The 19,068-nt window shown below is 48.3% G+C and overlaps 1 protein-coding gene across 35 annotated transcripts in view; it reads right to left on the bottom strand.

The window, feature by feature from the left end:
• Positions 1-19,068, bottom strand: part of tcf7l2 (transcription factor 7 like 2) — a 118,130-nt gene that overhangs the window by 18,132 nt on the left and 80,930 nt on the right. For 33 of the 35 annotated variants that reach the window (XM_082965794.1, XM_082965800.1, XM_082965801.1 and 30 more), the window contains one exon: positions 7,955-8,087. In XM_082965794.1, the coding sequence (XP_082821920.1) occupies positions 7,955-8,087 (133 nt within the window). Of the gene's footprint in view, positions 1-7,954; positions 8,088-15,611; positions 16,016-19,068 lie in introns of those variants that run through there. The other 2 variants (XM_082965813.1, XM_082965819.1) reach the window with 2 other exon arrangements.

Below are 19,068 nucleotides of genomic sequence, written 5' to 3'. Positions count from 1 at the left end.
CACGGCCGGATAAAAAACGTACCCGATTTAATCTGGTTACTACTCCTGCCCAGAAACTAGAATATGCATATAATTAGTAGATTTGGATAGAAAACACTCTAAAGTTTCTAAAACTGTTTGAATGGTGTCTGTGAGTATAACAGAACTCATATGGCAGGCCAAAACCTGAGAAGATTATATACAGGAAGTGCCCTGTCTGACAATTTGTTCTCCTTCTAGGGCATCTCTATCAAAAATACAGCATCTCTGCTGTAACGTGACATTTTCTAAGGCTTTCATTGGCTCTCAGAAGGCGCCAGAAAGTGGAATGAGAGCTCTCCAGTCTCTGGGCGAAAAACAGCAGGAGTTTTTGTGAGTGGTCCTGCTGAGAACAATGACACTGGAGCGCACGTGCACGAGACGACTCCATGTTTTTCTTTCAGTGCTTGAATGAATACAACGTCGCCCGGTTGGAATATTATTGCTATTTTACGAGAAAAATAGCATAAAATTGATTTTAAACAGCGTTTGACATGCTTCAAAGTACGGTAATAGAATATTTTGACATTTTTTGTCACGAAATGCGCTCGCGCGTCACCCTTCGGATAGTGACTTGAACGCACAAACAAAACGGAGCTATTTGGATATAACTATGGATTATTTCGAACCAAAACAACATCTGTTGTTGAAGTAGAAGTCCTGGGAGTGCATTCTGACGAAGAACAGCAAAGGTAATCCAATTTTTCTTATAGTAAATCTGAGTTTGGTGAGGGCCAAACTTGGTGGGTGTCAAATTTGCTAGCCATGATGGCCGGGCTATGTACTCAGAATATTGCAAAATATGCTTTCACCGAAAAGCTATTTTAAAATCTGACACCGCGATTGCATAAAGGAGTTCTGTATCTATAATTCTTCTAATTGTTTTTTGTCAACGTTTATCGTGAGTAATTTAGTAAATTCATCTGAAGTTTGCGGTGGGTATGCTAGTTCTGAACATCACATGCTAATGTAAAAGCTGTTTTTTATATAAATATGAACTTGATTGAACAAAACATGGATGTATTGTATAACATAATGTCCTAGGAGTGTCATCTGGTGAAGATCATCAAAGGTTAGTGCTGCATTTAGCTGTGGTTTGGGTTTTTGTGACATATATGCTTGCTTTGAAAATGGCTGTGTGAATATTTTTTGCTGGGTACTCTCCTGACATAATCTAATGTTTTGCTTTCGCTGTAAAGCCTTTTTGAAATCGGACAATGTGGTTAGATTAACGAGAGTCTTGTCTTTAAAATGGTGTAAAATAGTCATATGTTTGAGAAATTGAAGTAAAAGCATTTTTAAGGTATTTGAATATCGCGCCACTCGATTCCACTGGCTGTTGAGTAGGTGGGACGATTTCGTCCCACATACCCTAGAGAGGTTTTAAGGTTAACCACATTACAATGATTATAATTTATATTTTGTTAAAGGAGAGTCTTGTCTTTAAAATGGTGTAAAATAGTCATATGTTTGAGAAATTGTAGTTTTTGCATTTTTGAGGTATTTGTATTTCGTGCCACGCTATACCATTGGATATTGGTGAGGCGTTCCGTCTGTCCCTAACTTAAGGTTGTGCCTTATTTGTTTTCGCGTATTATACCAAGTATGTATAAGTTTAGGAGCGTTTTTTTTGTCCCTCCTTCCGTGAGCACTGGTTTCTCTGTTGTCAAGGGCGTTTATTTTGGTATTGTACCTGACCTGTATGTTTGTGGACTTGCCTATTAAATAACGCATCTTGGACATCTCTGCTCTCCTGCGCTTGACTCCACCTACCTCTAAACACAAGCTCGTGACAGAATCCCGCACCCGTCTTGATGGAGTCAGCAGGAGCTGACGCGCTCCCGACATCTATGGAGGAGCGTGTTCAACACCACACGGCAGTATTACACCATCTGGGGACTGCGATGGATCAGGTGATGGCAACGATGGAAAGATGGGAGAGAGGTGGCCTTCCTACACCTCCACCAGCCACATTCCAACCAGTCCCACAACCCTCTCCTTCATCGCCTGGTCCCAGTGGAATTCGGCTTGCGCTTCCGAGGGAGTACGATGGGACGGCGGCCGGGTGCCAGGGGTTCTTACTCCAGATGGAGCTATACCTGGCAACCGTTCACCCAGCTCCTTCGAGAGGTGAGAGCGTGAACGCCCTCGTCTCCTGCCTCTCGGGCAAAGCCCTGGAGTGGGTCAACGCCGTGTGGAACGATCCAGACTCGGCGAGGGACTACCCAGAGTTCAGGGTGAACTCGGGTGAACGTCTGTTCCATCTAAGGCAGGAGACGAGGAGCGCACAGGACTTCGCCCTAGAGTTCCCGGACCTTGGCCGCTGGAGCGGGATGGAACGACAGGGCCCTGATCGATCACTATAGGTGCAGTTTGCGCGAGGACGTCCGTAGGGAGCTAGCCTGTCGAGACACCACCCTCACCTTGGACCAGCTGGTAGACATGTCCATTCGGCTGGACAACTTGCTGGCGACCCGCGGACGTCCGGATCGGGCCCTGTCAGTTTCATCCCCCAGCCCCTCCGCTCCAACGCCCATGGAGCTAGGAGGTGCTGCAGCGAGGGCGACCGGAGGAGGAGCCCTTTCCTGTGCCAGCTGTGTTCGTAGAGGGCACACTGCTGACCGGTGCTGGAGGGGCTCTTCTGGGAGTCGAGACGCCAGGCAGAGCACTTCTCGTGCACCCCAGGTGAGTCGGCACCAGGCTCATCCAGAGTCCCCTGTTAGTCACATGTATGTGTTGATTTGTTTTCCTGAGTTTTCCCCTCATAAGGCGCTAGTAGATTCAGGCGCAGCCGGGAATTTTATTGACCGCGGTTTTGCGCATAGTTTAGGGATCCCCCTTGTTCAGATTGATAAACCCTTCGCAGTGCACACCTTAGATAGCCGACCATTAGGGTCAGGGCTAGTCAGGGAGGCCACGGCTCCATGAGGAGAGAATTAGTCTCCTCCTCATTGATTCTACTGCGTTTCCGGTGGTGCTGGGGATCCCCTGGTTGGCCTGTCACAACCCTAAGATTTCGTGGCAACAGAGGGCTCTAAAGGGGTGGTCAGAGGAGCGCTCAGGCAGGTATGTAGGGGTTTCCATCGGTGCAACGACGGTGGAGAGTCCAGACCAAATCTCCACCGTGCGCATTCCCTCAGAATATGCTGATTTGGCTATCGCCTTCTGTAAAAAAAAAAAGGCGACCCAATTACCACCTCATCGACGAGGGGATTGTGCGATAAATCTCCTCGTGGACGCTGCACTTCCCTGGAGTCACGTGTATCCCCTGTCACAGGAGGAGACGGTGGCTATGGAGACAGATGTCTCTGAATCTCTGGGGCAGGGGTTCATTCGGCCCTCCACATCACCTGCCTCCTCGAGTTTCTTTTTTGTGAAGAAGAAGGAGGGAGGTCTGCGTCCGTGCATTGACTATAGAGGTCTAAATTCCATCACGGTGGGGTACAGTTACCCGCTACCTCTCATCGCCACGGCGATTGAGTCATTTCACGGGGCACGCTTCTTCCCAAAACTGGATCTCAGGAGCGCATATAACTTGGTGCGTATCCGGGAGGGAGATGAGTGGAAGACAGCGTTTAGTACCACATCCGGCCATTATGAATACCTCGTCATGCCATACGGGTTGAAGAATGCTCCAGCAGTCTTCCAATCCTTTGTAAACGAGATTCACAGGGACCTGCACGGACAGGGTGTGGCGGTTTATATCGATGACATTCTGGTCTATTCCGCTACACGCGCCGCGCATGTGTCTCTGGTGCGCAAGGTACTTGGGCGACTGGTGGAGCATGACCTGTACGTCAAGGCTGAGAAATGCTTGTTCTTTAAACAGGCTGTCTCCTTCCTAGGGTATCGCATTTCCACATCAGGGTTGGTGATGGAGTGTGACCGCATTGCAGCCATGCGTAATTGGCCGACTCCAACCATGGTAAAGGAGGTGCAGCGGTTTTTAGGGTTTGCCAACTACTACCGGAGGTTTATCTGGGGTTTTGGGTAGGTGGCTGCTCCCATTACGTCACTGCTGAAGGGGGGACCGGTGCGTCTGCGGTGGTCGGCTGAGGCGGACAGAGCTTTTGGTCGCCTGAAGGCTCTGTTTACCTCGGCTCCCGTGCTGGCTCATCCGGATCCCTCTTTGGCATTCATAGTGGAGGTGGACGCGTCCGAGGCTGGGATTGGAGCCGTGCTCTCACAGAGCTCGGGTACGCCACTGAAGCTCCGCCCCTGTGCTTTCTTTTCGAGGAAGCTCAGCCCGGCGGAGCGAAACTATGACGTGGGGGATCGGGAGTTGTTGGCTGTCGTCAAAGCTCTGAAGGTGTGGAGACATTGGCTTGAGGGGTCTCAACACCCTTTGCTCATCTGGACTGACCACCGTAATCTGGAGTACATCCGGGAGGCGAGGAGACTGAACCCTCGCCAGGCAAGGTGGGCTATGTTTTTCACCCGATTAAGATTTACTATATCATATAGACCAGGTTCCCAGAACACTAAGGCAGACACACTGTCCTGACTGTATGATACGGAGGAGCGGTCCATTGATCCTACTCCCATACTTCCGGCCTCTTGTCTGGTGCCACTGGTGAGGTGGGAGGTGGACGTGGACATCGAGCGGGCGTCGCGTGTAGAGCCTACTCCGCCACAGTGTCCAGCTGGACGGGTGTATATTCCGCTTGAGGTTCGTGACAGGCTGATCTGATGGGCTCACACGTCCCCCTCCTCTGGTCATCTGGGCATCGGTAGGACTGTGCGATGTCTTAGTGGTAAGTACTGGTGGTTCACTTTGGCCAAGGACGTGGGGGTTTATGTGTCCTCCTGCTCGGAGTGTGCTCAGTGCAAGGCTCCTAGGCACCTTCCCAGAGGGAAGTTACAACCCCTTCCCGTTCCACAGCGGCCTTGGTCACACCTGTCAGTGGACTTCCTGACCGATCTGCCTCCGTCACAGGGCAACACCACAATCCTGGTCGTTGTGGATCGGTTTTCTAAGTCCTGTCATCTCCTCCCTTTGCCCGGTCTCTCTACGGCCCTACAGACTGCGGAGGCCCTGTTTACTTACGTCTTCTGGCACTACGGGGTGCCTGAGGACATAGTTTCTGATCGGAGTCCCCAGTTCACGTCCAGGGTGTGGAAGGCGTTCATGGAACGTCTCGGGGTCTCGGTCAGCCTTACCTCGGGTTTTCACCCCGAGAGTAATGGGCAGGTGGAGAGAGTGAACCAGGATGTGGGTAGGTTTCTGCGGTCGTATTTCCAGGACTGGCCAGGGGAGTGGGCGAAGTTCATCCCATGGGCAGAGATGGCCCAGAACTCACTCCACCACTCCTCTACGAACCTGTCCCCCTTCCAGTGCGTGTTGGGGTATCAGCCGGTCCTGGTACCATGGCATCAGAGCCAGACCGAGGCTCCTGTGGTGGACGATTGGGTGAGGCGCTCGAGGGAGACCTGGGAGGCCGCCCACGGGTACCTTAAATGGGCCGAATGGCGGCAGAAGGCATGCGCTGACCACCACCGCAGCGAGGCCCCGGTGTTCGCACAGGGGAACCGGGTCTGGCTCTCGACCTGAAACCTGCCCCTCCACCTGCCCTGCCGGAAGCTGGGTCCGCGGTTTGTGGGGCCATTTAAAGTCCTGAGGAGAATAAACGAGGAGTGTTATTGGTTACAGCTCCCCCCTTATTACCGTATTAACCCCTCGTTTCATGTGTCTCTCCTCAGGCCGGTGGTGGCTGGTCCGCTTCAAGAAGCTGAGGTGCGGGAGGTCCCTCCGCCCCGCCCTGGACATCGAGGGGGCCCCGGCGTATGCAGTTCGGTCCATACTGGACTCGAGGCGTCGGGTGAGGGGCTTTCAGTACCTCATGGATTGGGAGGGGTACGCCCAGAGGAGAGATGCTGGGTGCCGGTGGAGGACGTATTAGACCCATCTATGCTGAGGGAGTTTCACCGCCTCCATCCGGATCGCCCTGCGCCTCATCCTCCGGGTCGTCCTCGAGGCCTGTCACAACTTCCACCGAAGGTGGTTCCTCTCCCTGTTCGGGCGGTGCTCGGCGTCGCAGGCCTACTAGCCATCACCGATCCTTTTTTCCTTTTCCGTTTGTTTTGTCTGTGGTTATTTCACTCCTGGTTTCATTTGCCTTCATTTCTGTGTGTATAATTACCCCCTGTTGCCTGCCTAGGTTTGTGTGGGATTATTCATGTGATGTTGCTCGTTAAGGTTGTGCCTTATTTGTTTTCACGTATTATACCAAGTGTGTATAAGTTTAGGAGCGTTGTTTTTGTCCCCTCCTTCCGTGAGCACTGGTTTCTCTGTTGTCAAGGGTGTTTCTTTTGATATTGTACCTGACCTGTATGTTTGTGGACTTGCCTATTAAATAACGCATCTTGGACATCTCTGCTCTCCTGCGCTTGACTCCTTCACCCACCTCTAAACACAAGCTTGTCACATCCGGTGCATTCTTTCACAGTGGGCCTGCATGTCGGTGCAGCAGTTTTTGGCTGGTGCCAATATGGCCACAGTGGAACCAAGAGATTTGCAGAGTTCTGCAGAAATTGAACCTGGCCGCATGAATCCATCCACAGCCTGTATGTTGCCGGTGTGTGCCACACCCAGAGCAACAAGGCAGAGCCGGGTATGTGCAAAGCAGACGTTGTTCAGTGACAGATACCTAAAGAATCCTTTGTGCATCCAAAAAATTGAAAAACCCTCACTGGTCTCTAAAAACTCACGCCGAACTAATTGTGAACAATTAGGATTCAAGTAAAAAAAAAAATGCAATCACAAGTTATAGATCGTTAATTACGCATTTGATGCTGAGTCTATAGTTCTATAGACATAATGGCTCTGACTGACACACTTCTCAGAGGAAAGCATTCTGAATGTTGCTCTCCATTTTTATCCAGTGCTGAGGCCTTAATATAGCTGGTTAATTAATTAAACACTAAGCTCAATTAAGCAAGGCCATTAACTGGCACATTAAACAGCAGCAGGGTCGTTATTACTGCTCCTTTGTAAGGACAATCGTAATAAGAGACCATAATGACCTCAAAACCCTAACAAAACAACCAGACACCTTTCAAAGCTACTCAACCACTGTAGGGTCATAATGTTTATTGCAGGTGGACAAGTCAGATGGATGTGGGGGTGTGTAGGAGAGGGGCATTTAGCCGTGTGAGGTTCCACACACCTACCTCCTCCTGTAGTGTCAGAACAGAGAGAGGAAGCAGTGACCCTCCCCTACCTGCCAGAGCATGTGTGCAGAGACACTCAAGAGACTGGGGTCGACAGTTTTACTTCTGCAGGTCCAGAGACACAATAGCACAGGCCATAAAGGAGAGAGAAGCTCTCTGTCACTCTCTGAGTAGCCCTGACTGTTGTCTGCCCTCAAATATCTCAGACCTGGTCACCGGGGATTTCCACGTAACACGATCACTTGGATCGACACACTAGCTTCGCCCTCATGTGGGTGCTAGCAGGCTAGGTAGTGCTAGGTATTAACAGTCAATCCAGAAGGGGGCCGGAATCTATAGTGAGCCTCGATTGGTCAATAGCGCTGCGATGTTGCGGAGTACTTGCATAAAGTTCAGCTTTTCTATACGCTCCCTGACCCATGCTCGCGTCACCCAACGGTCCCCACACCCACTTCCTTCCCCTCCACTGAAAATGATTGGCATCCGAAGTTTCATCGCCCCCTGCCCTGTGATCCACGGTGGAAATCCACTGTCAAAGAAAGCAGGCCCTGCAAAGCTGTACTTTGGGAGGGCTATATCTTCCATAAATAAAATGTGGTGGTGGCTGCATAGGGAACAGTGGTAGCCTTTGTATGTGGACAACACTGACAATTCTTTGTTCTGTTGAAGGTATGTATGGTAATAACTGGTAATAACTAGAATATCACTGTTTGGATTTGAGGACTGAGTGGACTGAGGGGCTGGAGAGTTAATCAGTCTGTCTTACCTGTTTTGGGGTCCACATCTCCCTGTAGGTGCGGAGGGGGGTTGCCCGGTGTGAAGTGTTCATTGCTGTAGGTGATCAGAGGCGTGAGCGGGTGCACGTGGTGAGGGTGCTGTACCACTGGGACCTTATTAGACTAAAGAGAGGCGAGAGAGAGAGAGAGGAGAGAGGAGAGAGAGGAGAGAGAGAGGAGAGAGAGAGGAGAGAGAGAGAAGAGAGAGAGAGAGAGGAGAGAGAGAGAGAGAGAGCGAGAGAGAGAGAGAGGAGAGAGAGAGGAGAGAGAAAGAGAGGAGAGAGAGAGAGGAGAGAGGAGAGAGAGAGAGAGAGAGAGAGAGAGAGAGAGAGAGAGAGAGAGAGAGAGAGAGAGAGAGAGAGGAGAAGTGCATGTTAATATTTGGGGTAGAGCTTGCAGGCGCCTACAGGAGAATTCTAACATGGCTCAGAAAGCTGTTGAAAAACGAGAGCTATCAAATGATCGACCCCCTCGGAGCGCCAAACCGCCAGAGCCGAGTGAAAATAGTGTGGTTTGTAATTAACAACACTTCTGTGGTGACACTCAGTAATGCCATCTCAGACGCAGGGCTGGCATTTTAGATTTGGATTGCGGCTGCATGACAAGGGGGCTTCAACCAAACGCCTGTAAAATCCACAGCCATTGTAACAGCAGACAGCAACACTCCACCATCCAATCCCCCCACTCTCCTTTAGTGGTTTATCCCACTGATTCCCTCTCCTCCTTCTGATCTCTACCCCCCCCCCCTCCTCTCTGTCTCCCCCAGTGTCTGGTTTTGGGGGGTAGAGGAGGAGGGGAGGTAAAGGGGATAGGGGGACGTTGTAATAAATCAATTTCTACATATTTGCTAAATGAGTTTTAGCTATGTAATCTGCTCTTTGTACCACTAAATGACGCAGGCCCCTTTTTCAATTACCAAACGATGATAGTTAAGCTGAGGGGTTCTCCGCAATGGGCCCCGTGATAACCAGAGCTTAGCCCCCTTTTCTCCAGGCACAGGCATACGCACACACACACACACACTAACCAGATTAGTGTTCTGGTACAAACCACTAGCGGTGAGCTGGTCTTGCTCTTCAACCGATATTCTATTCCGTCCCTAGGCAGTCAAAGAGGCATCACTAATCAGGCTTACGATAACATGGCTGATGTGTGCTGGGGAGAAGGAGACAGGGAGCTAGCTGGGTTGTGTGTGTGTGTGTGTGTGTGTGTGTGTGTGTGTGTGTGTGTGTGTGTGTGTGTGTGTGTGTGTGTGTGTGTGTGTGTGTGTGTGTGTGTGTGTGTGTGTGTGTGCGTGTGTGTGTGTGTGTGTGTGTGTGTGTGTGTGTGTGTGTGTGTGTGTGTGTGTGTGTGTGTAGAGAGGGACAGAGTAATAAAGGTGAAACGGGGGTGTGGGTAATGTTCCAGTCTAACAGTCCAAACACTCATTAGCTACCCTAACCATGCTGAAGCACCAACCCAAAGCCTGGCTATGGCAATTTTCCAACAGACTTTGAAATGCATTTAAGGGGGAGAGGGAGGGATAATACATGGACTCTATGCCCATTTAACTATACAAATGCAAAGCTGAGGGCCCTAGGCAAGACACATGTGTGCAGAGCTTAATGCTGAAAAGCCATCATCATCTCCATAGGCTGGCTGAGCCTACTGTGAGCACTGTATGAGATAAATGGCCTATTCTATGTGGCTGACTACCAGACCAACTGACCCTACAATGTTCCATACACAGGGTGGGTGGCAAAAGGGGTTGGTCTGGACTGTACCAGGCTGGAGTGGGAAAGTACCCTTCCAGACCTCCCCTTCAGTGGGGCTGTGAGGGGTAGAGAGGAGAGGGGTAGAGGGGAGAGGGGGAGGGAGCATTCCCCACTGCCATGGTCCCAATGAAAGATTAATGAACCCAGTAGGACTACTGGGAGACATGGAGAGACTCTGGGGACTCATTCAGCCCTGAGCTCAAAAGACTGGAGAGAGAAAGGGGAGAGAGAGAGAGAGAAAGAGGAGAGAGAGAGAAAGGGGAGAGAGAGAGAGAGAGAGAGAGAAAGAGAGAGAGAGAGAGAGAGAGAGAGAGAGAGAGAGAGAGAGAGAGAGAGAGAGAGAGAGAGAGAGAGGGTGGAGGTACACGCCTCGTTAAAATGAACACAAGACACAAATCAACATGTTTCTCCCCCACAGTCCCCCCATCTAGAAATCTAGAATGGAGGGTTCAATAAATATTGAGGGAGATGACAGCTGCCAAACACTGCTGACGAAGGTAGCCATTGAGCAGCGCACTGGTTACCCCAAACGGCCTTCTCTCCTCCTAACCCCCTTCCCCCTCCTCCTCTACCCCCCTCAGTAATGATGTGAAAGAATGTTGTCAATTCTCCCTGTGCTGAAAGGCTTTAGTGGCCATTTAAATGAGTTCTTTTGTCCAGGGCCCTCTCCATTGAGAGACAGTTTAAAATGCCCATCCACTGAGTCTGCATTGAGAGAGAGAGCGAGAGAGAGAGAGAGAGAGAGAGAGAGGGGGGGGGGGGGGGGAGAGATGGAGAGAGAGATGGATGGATGGAGAGAGAGAGAGAGAGAGAGAGAGGGAGGAAGGGAGAGAGACAGCGAAAGAGACGAGAGAAAGAGAGTGAGCGAGAGGGTGAGAGAATGAAGGAGAGACAGACAGCAAAAGAGGAAAAGAAAGAGAGAGAGAGACAGCCGATTTACATCACAGTCACATCAGGGGATAACAGGCCTCCATTTCAGAAGCCCCGAGCAGAGCCAGGTAAATAATAGCCAAGACAAGCGCTCCAGTTTATGTGGCTTCTGGGTCCACGCGGACACTGCTGCTGTTTGGCTACTGTAGCGGCCAGCCTCTCTCTGTGTGACTGAGGGGAGGATTAGAACCCCCCAGGAAGGGAGCAGGCAACAGGGAGGTGTAACGTCACACACAGAGAGAATAATGCAGAAGCAACGGAGGTGTGCTGCCTTACAGAGAAAGCTAGGCTGTATCAAGTCGAAAGAATAAACGCATTCTGAATTCTTTCTAATGATTGTTTCTCCATGCAGTTATTCTAAAACAACTCTCAATGATATGCTTGCAGTAGGTGTGCAGCGAGAGGTGTGTGCGAGTGATTCTCTGCCACTTCCATTTGGGTCAAGTCGACTCACACACCTCTACGTGGCCTAGAGTCCTGGCTTCCCTGACAAGCTCATGAGTTTAGCTTCTGCACACTCACAGAGACAGCAGGTGGGCCATCCCAGACTCTTACACCTACAGTGCAGAGCCCATCTGGACTGTAACACATTCCCAGAGCTCTAGTGGAACTTCCGTGGAGACAAGCAGGATTATTTGTTTTGTTTTACTGGTGTGAGACCAATAAAACCTGAAGTTCAGGCCTTTTTTGCAGGTGCACACCATATCCCTTCGATCAACAATACATTTTTGCTTCTAGAAAATAAAATACAGCCTACACTGTACACACACACACACACACACACACACACACACACACACACACACACACACACACACACACACACACACACACACACACACACACACACACACACACACACACACACACACACACACACACACACACACATCTCTTCCATTCAAGTGACTCCAAGCCCTGCTCTACCTGTGTAAGCCAGACCTCGGTGAAGCGCCTGTTTTTTACACCCTCGGACAACGGGAGCTGACGGAATCACAACACAGCTCCTCAAAACAAGGGGAGCATTATGCAAAGCACGCACACTACACAAAGGAACTATGTGGGAGTATTTTCTCTGTTTCTCTACAAAGGCAGGAGCAAAGCTGACTTCCTGGCCCTTCTGTTTCAATCAATCTCACCACATCCTGCATTACAATAGACAGAAATATATCAGGAGACCAGTCATGAGAGAGCTGTTGAGTACAGTGCGTACACAAACACACACACACAATCCTCTGACTTTGTATACACTGCTGTTCCTTGATGTTAATTTTGAACCAAAGTATCCCGCAGCAATTCCAACTGCTGAATGGCAAAGCTCTTTCCAGAAGACCCGCAGTACTTGCACACACACACACACACACACACACACACACACACACACACACACACACACACACACACACACACACACACACACACACACACACACACACACACACACACACACACACACACACACACACACACACACACACACACACACACACACTACTTTATTAAAATATAGAAAATACAAAAATGATTCACACTGGCAAGAAAGAGCTATGTTTTCCCTCGAAAAAGTGAGTATGTGTGAGAGCGTCCGTGTTGACGTGAGCGTACACATCCGTACGCTGAACCCCATTGGTGCGAGTGACAGCCGCAGGGCTCAGGGTCTTGACCCCTGGTGGTGACCTCACTAGTGTCTGGGCTGTGTGGACGGAGAGAGGGCCTGTGTGTTTGTGTGCAGGCTCTCTGGTTGCCACAGAGAGGCAGTGTCACACTCACTCAGCATCGTCGTCCGACCCCCTGACCCCTAGGCTTTCCCATCAGCCACTCACGCACTGGGGCTGATGTAGGGCGGACACAACTTGACAGAGTTGGTTAGGTACCCTCTTTCTCTAATACTGCCTTGTGCTCTATGATTCAACTGACCATGGTTTTGGATCTGAAAATATCAAGTGGTATTTGACGTTCAAATGGTACGTATGAGTCAGTAACTATGTTTTAATGATGCATTGCTTGTCAATTAGTCTAGTTACAAACTTCTTTAAATAAATAATAGGAAACTAATCAAACGGTCTTTTTTTACTCTTACAACCCACTCTTTTTATTTATTTAACCTTTATTTAACTAGGCAAGTCAGTTAAGAACACCTTCTTATTTACAATGACGGCCTACTGGGGACTTCACCACAGATATGTGGGAATGACAGTTACAAGAGGATGCCCTGTGAGAGACAGAAGGAAAGAGACAGGAGGAGGACAGAGAGAAAGAGAGAGAGGGGCCCTGGAGAGAAAAACCAGGACAGGGAAAAGCTGTTGGCCTTGCATATCCGCTTGGTGGCACCTTGCAGGGCAATTTGAAGACTAAATGTGAAGGTGGCGACCTTGTGGCCCCTGGGGGGCCTAGCGCGTCTCTCCGTCCTTTGTGTCATGATATGATGAGTTGTCACAATGGCTTGCGGGCTGTAATGAGCTGTAGTGGGGATGAGCCGGGGGGGGGGGGGGTAGTTGGGGGGGCTTACATCGTAGTGTTGGATAGGGGTACTCACAGGCCCACAAATTCCAGAGCAAACAGAAGCGGCTGCCAAGGCCCTGTACCGCTCCCAAAATGTGCCAGTTTGCAGAAAACACACACTGTACAAGGGGAGTGGGAGGTAGGGAGAGAAAGAGAAGGAGGGAATGATTGGAGTGTGTGTGTCTGTGGACTTTGATAAGCGCAAAAAAGCAACACACAAACTGATGTCATTACCATGGCAACATGAAATGATTGTCCACAATAACTCTTATTGGCAGGATAGGATCTGTTTTCATAAAACATTCAAGTTTTCCTCAAAGTGCCCCTCCCCGTTCCTCAGAGTGCCCCTTCCCCTTCCTCAGAGTGCCCCTCCCCGTTCCTCAGAGTGCCCCTTCCCCTTCCTCAGAGTGCCCCTCCCCGTTCCTCAGAGTGCCCCTTCCCCTTCCTCAGAGTGCCCCTTCCCCTTCCTCAGAGTGCCCCTTCCCCTTCCTCAGAGTGCCCCTTCCCCTTCCTCAGAGTGCCCCTCCCCCTTCCTCAGAGTGCCCCTCCCCTTCCTCAGAGTGCCCCTTCCCCTTCCTCAGAGTGCCCCTCCCCTTCCTCAGAGTGCCCCTTCCTCAGAGTGCCCCTCCCCTTCCTCAGAGTGCCCCTCCCCTTCCTCAGAATGCCCCTCCCCTTCCTCAGAGTGCCCCTTCCTCAGAGTGCCCCTTCCCCTTCCTCAGAGTGCCCCTTCCAGGCAAAAATATTCTAATCTCCAAGTGATGCCCATTTCCCACCTCTGTTTCCAGTAACTACATTTTCCCTCTCACTGTTAGCAGTAAAAACATTCAGTTAGATCACCATATTGTAGTTAAAACTGGAACATTTCTACAGCATTAAATACATACTTTTATTTACACGTGAAACCAACCTTCACTGTCGTATTTTCACTAAAATAGTATCTGTCAGTAACATTAAAGGATCTCAGTGCTGTGTTGGGAAAAAAATGAAAGAATTTAGGAAGGGCGCCAGGCGATCAGAAATGCTATTCCAGAAAGTGGGGAAAGCAACCCAGCCCAGAGCATCTTGCTCCAGAGACCAAGTCAGTATATTTAAAACTTAATCTATTCACTTTGCTGCATGCTGTTGATCACAAAACCGAACAAAAATGTTATCTGGGCAAAAAGCAGTGGCGGTTCTAGACCATTTCAACTGGGGGGGGCCAAGCTGGGGCCAGTTGTACTGTTAGAGGGGCCAGTTACATTAGACGTTATTGTTGTCATATCGCTTTCTTCACTGCATTGCAGGCATTAGCAGGCAAAAGACCATGTTCATAATCATCATCGTTGCCACTGTCTAATAACGGAAGTAAAAAAAGAACGATAGCAAAAATTAGTTTTGTAAAAATTATTTCATACTCCACATTTAGGGGGGCCACAAGGGGGTCCAAAATTGTTGTCACAGGAGCACTGCCCCCCCCCCCAGAACCGCCACTGGCAAAAAGCCTTTGCTCTCATTCTCCATCTCTCTTCATTCAATCTTTCATACCGAAGTCTTTCATTTGTCAAATTTACATTCCGCAATATATCTTACACAAAACTTTGCCAATGTGATTTTGATAAATAATTGTCTGACATTGATTTGAATGTCTTCAATTTTGAGGTTTATACAAGAGCAACATGAATTCTGTGTGTGTTTATGCTTTCCCATTAAAATGTAAACATCTCTTGAGCTTTCCTACCTGAGTTGAAGAGGTGTCTCGAAGCAGTACAACAGCTACACTGAGTTCTGTCATCTTTTGAAATGCAATCAGCGCCTCACATTTTCAGTTGAAAGAGTCAATTATCATTTTGAATTAGACTGCAAAATGAACAGAGGAATATGATAATTTGTGGGTTATTTCAATTATATTTAACATTTCATGGTTAGACGTGAGCATAATCATGTAATTATTTGTCTAGGAAATACTATTCAGCTGGATAACAAGATATGATATTTTGAGGAATAACCATGCAATATTGAAATAACTATTTAAATGTAAATGTGTTAGTAAATAACTGTTTATAGATTTAAAAACAAAATGGCAAAAAGCACAATTATTTCCAATGCTGCTACTTCCTGTTTTCGGACAGTTTCAGTAAATGTACACTGCTCATTAACATATCCCCACACACACCTCCCATACACACATCAAGATCAAGAACCCCCTCCCCGCACATAAACACACACAGACACCAACAACAAAAAAAGGTTACGAGATATAATATTTGAAAGGAAAAAGCGCTCTTTAAAGCCACTTTAAAGCAGATGACCACCAGCTTGCACTTACAGTGGGGGGAATACCCCCTGCGCCCCCCTTAATCACACCAACCATCATCTGATCCTCAAAGTTCAACGGAAACAAAAAGTGATGAAGCACAGGAATTGAGAAAAAGGGAGATGAAGAGAGACGGAGAGAGGAGGAAGGGGAGTGTGCTTTACTCACCCAGCCACTGAGATTGAGATGCCAGCAGCCAATCTGCTGGAGGAGGGAGAGCCCGGGGGCGAGGACTCCTCCTCTGGCGCCCCTCTCCTCCGGCCCCGCTAAAACGCCATCCCACGGGTACATGACCCCCCGCTCTCCTTTCACCTGCCTCCCACTTCTCCTCCCTTACCACGGCCTTCCCTTTCTTCTTCACCCTCTTTTTCCTCCTCTACTTCTTCTTCTTCGTCTTTTCTTAGACCTCAGTTCTTCTTCCCCCAAAGTACTGGAGTGTGTGCAGCTGGGCATGTGCGTGTCCCTCAAACTGAGGCATCCTCATCGCCACGGTCTATTGTTCAAGGGGTTTTGTGACTGGAGGTACCACAGGCGTATGTCTCTGAAGATCCATGGATGGGGCTCAGGGTCTGTGGCCTAGTGGCCTGCACCCCCCCCCGTACCTCCCCTAAAACAGCCTGAGGATTCCTCAGCTTCCTCCACCACTCGCAGCCTCCTCTCTCAGGAAAGTTTGTGCCGGTCACAAGAAATGAAAGCGAGAACACATACCGAGGCGAGAAAAGAAAAATCAAGTGCTGCTTCCCGGCAGTGCAGAGAAGTGTTCCCACAAGCAACAAACAAGAACAAATATTCACAACAAAATCCTGTTATTACTCAACTCCCAGATTGCACGCTTGTATCTGTGAATATATGTGTGTGTGTATATATGGGTGTGTATGTGTGTGTGGGCTCTGCAGTCCCTCCAGGATGCCCAGAGTCGAACTGGCAGCTTGAAAAGCTTTGGCTACAACAAGGTAAAGCCAGCAAGGCAAGAGGAAAAAGACAAAGAGGAGAGAGGGGGACAAAAAAAAGAACAAGACATGACAACATCCACAAAGGGAGGGTAGGCTCAGCAAAGTGTGGCCAACAGTCACTGATCCGTGTGATACTGACAGTCCCCTGTCCAACCCCACTTTCCAGGGGGGGGGGGGAAGGAGAATACGAGAAAGAAAGGTATTTGTCTTCCCTTTGACACGGACGTGACATCTGCATGAGGTTTTCTTTCCATTTTTTCCTGTCCAACAATACTGAAGACAGGAGGGTGGACGATTCCAGCGTTAACTCTTTGAGACCTCTCAGTGTGAGAAGATCTACCAGGCAAGGCCTAAAGCCTCCACACCCCCTACTGCTCTCACTGTACCCCTTCTCTTAAACGTTATTATCGAGAGATCATTTCCTCTGAATATTCGGGCCCCACAACCATGCTCCTGTCCCCATCTCTTAGCAGACTCTTAGCACATCCAGGGCGTTTGACCAGGGCAAGCATACCGAGGAGACGTAGAAACCAATTAACACGCAGGGTGAATTAACTAATTTGCATACAACCTAATTCACCAAGGTTTAATTAGATATTTTATTTTAAATATAAAAGGTTGGTTTGTAATAAATCTATAATTATATCATTGCAATATTACTTAGTGACAAAAAAATTGGTGGAATTGGCCGACGGTATATTCCAAACACATTGTCACTTAATTTTACCTAGTGATAATGAATCTAAAAAAATATTTAAAATATAGGGCCAACTGAAAAGGTGGTCCAGTATATTTCAATATTTGAGCAACAATAACACAACGGAAACAACAAAAACCTACCGCATGGCTTTTATCCAACTATTTTATTTCAAAATGTTTTTTCACTTTCTTTCTCTCTCTTTTTTTGCCCTGCTCTTCTCTGCCTTCACCAGGCAGTCCTGAGGCCCTTAATGCCAAAACAAAGCCCTGGGAATGTCCTTTACACGGCTCCCACAAAAGCAACGAGGCTCCGGCTTGACAAGTAAATGAGCCCCTCACAACGTGGCGGCTAATTGCCCTCCCTCCCTCCATTCAACTCAGCCGCCACACTCCCGCGACCTCCTTTGTCCCATGTGCACTTTCTTAAGTAAACTGCCAGTTCGCCCGCAAATGATGGACAGCTCCCAATCCGCCGGGCCACAATGGAAACAGTGCGACCAACAAGAGAGACGACTCTGAAAAAAGAGAGAAATAAAAAGACCCTCCATCCCACTCCACTGCCTCCGGCATCCGCACTAGACTAAAAAGTGTGCAAGAAAAGAAATTACCGAGAGGAAAGTCTGTAGAAAGAGAGAACACCGGAATAGGCAACAATGGACAGAGACCGTTACAAATCCCACTCATTTGGACTTAACTTTGAGGAATATAAGACTGGACACTAAATGAAAATTACTGGCATAAACTCCAAGAGATGCTCCTAATCTACATACCATAATAATTGATTTCATAGAAAATTTACCGATAATAGAAATTGAGTTTCATTATTTAAAATTCATTTAAAAAAAAAGCTAAATTATCTGAGAACAATAACTATCAAAATTGATAGAAATAAAAAATATATAAAAATGCATTAGAAGAAACTGAAGAAAAAAGACATGATATTAAGTAATTAACAGTAGTACGGAGCACTTCACTGTTTTCATTACCTTAATCATAATTGTTATGATTTAATATCAATATCAATATGATTATTTTGACAAAATAATACATATAATTTAAGATTAGTGTTGCCTTAGATAAAACCCTGTCAGACTGTCAGACAAAGCAATCAAACACTTCCTTTCAACCTGTCACTTAGCAACTAAACGATTATAAATTGCCAAATGGAAGACATACAATAATGTCAATAAACTCCAATAAAATAGTTATATTTAAAGCCAGATTTAAAGGGCGCTCACATTAGCTGAACAAAGAAAGCACAGGAGGTAATAAATAATGTTCAAGTCTTACCATTTAAAAGAGCTGTATTTGGGATGCTGCTCGGTTCCTGGTTAAAACAAGCATGCTGGCGCTCATGGCAGCGCACAGACTACAACAAGACGCCCATCACCATGTCATCCCCTAATCCACTGGGGGGCAGCACCCCATCTACGACAGCCCCTCGCTAACCAAACGCCCGAGCGGCTGAGTCAATAACACACCAGCCCAAAGAAGAGGGAAAATGAACGGTGGAGCACCAGACAGCAATGGCAAGCACATCCAGGTCCGACAGAGGAGAGAGCAAGCGCCCCAAACCATGCTGCAAACACTCAGCCCCCTCATTCAGACACACACACACACACACACACACACACACACACACACACACACACACACACACACACACACACACACACACACACACACACACACACACACACACTCACTCAGGCAGCCTTGCTCTCCTCCGCATCTGACCAGGAGTCCCTCTCTCCCCCTGGCCCATCTTCATATCCCCCCTAATAAGCTCTTTCGTGTCCATCTCTCTTTCTTTGATAAGTTGCAAGAACAATGAAAAGAAGTAAGAGAAAGAAGTGAGAGATAGGCGGCTTGGCAGACATAAAGATACTTTTCTATAGGAGTTGCCCTAACTTAGCTAAACTCAAGCAGTGGAGTGTCCCTCGTCATGTCATTAATCCCCAACGCTATCCACG

The sequence above is a fragment of the Salmo salar genome, chromosome 19 (assembly GCF_965601325.2).
Source record: "Salmo salar chromosome 19, fSalSal1, whole genome shotgun sequence".
Classification (NCBI taxonomy): Eukaryota; Metazoa; Chordata; class Actinopteri; order Salmoniformes; family Salmonidae; genus Salmo; species Salmo salar.
Note: the sequence above shows the minus strand (reverse complement) of the source record. Positions and strands in the feature narration are given on the sequence as shown.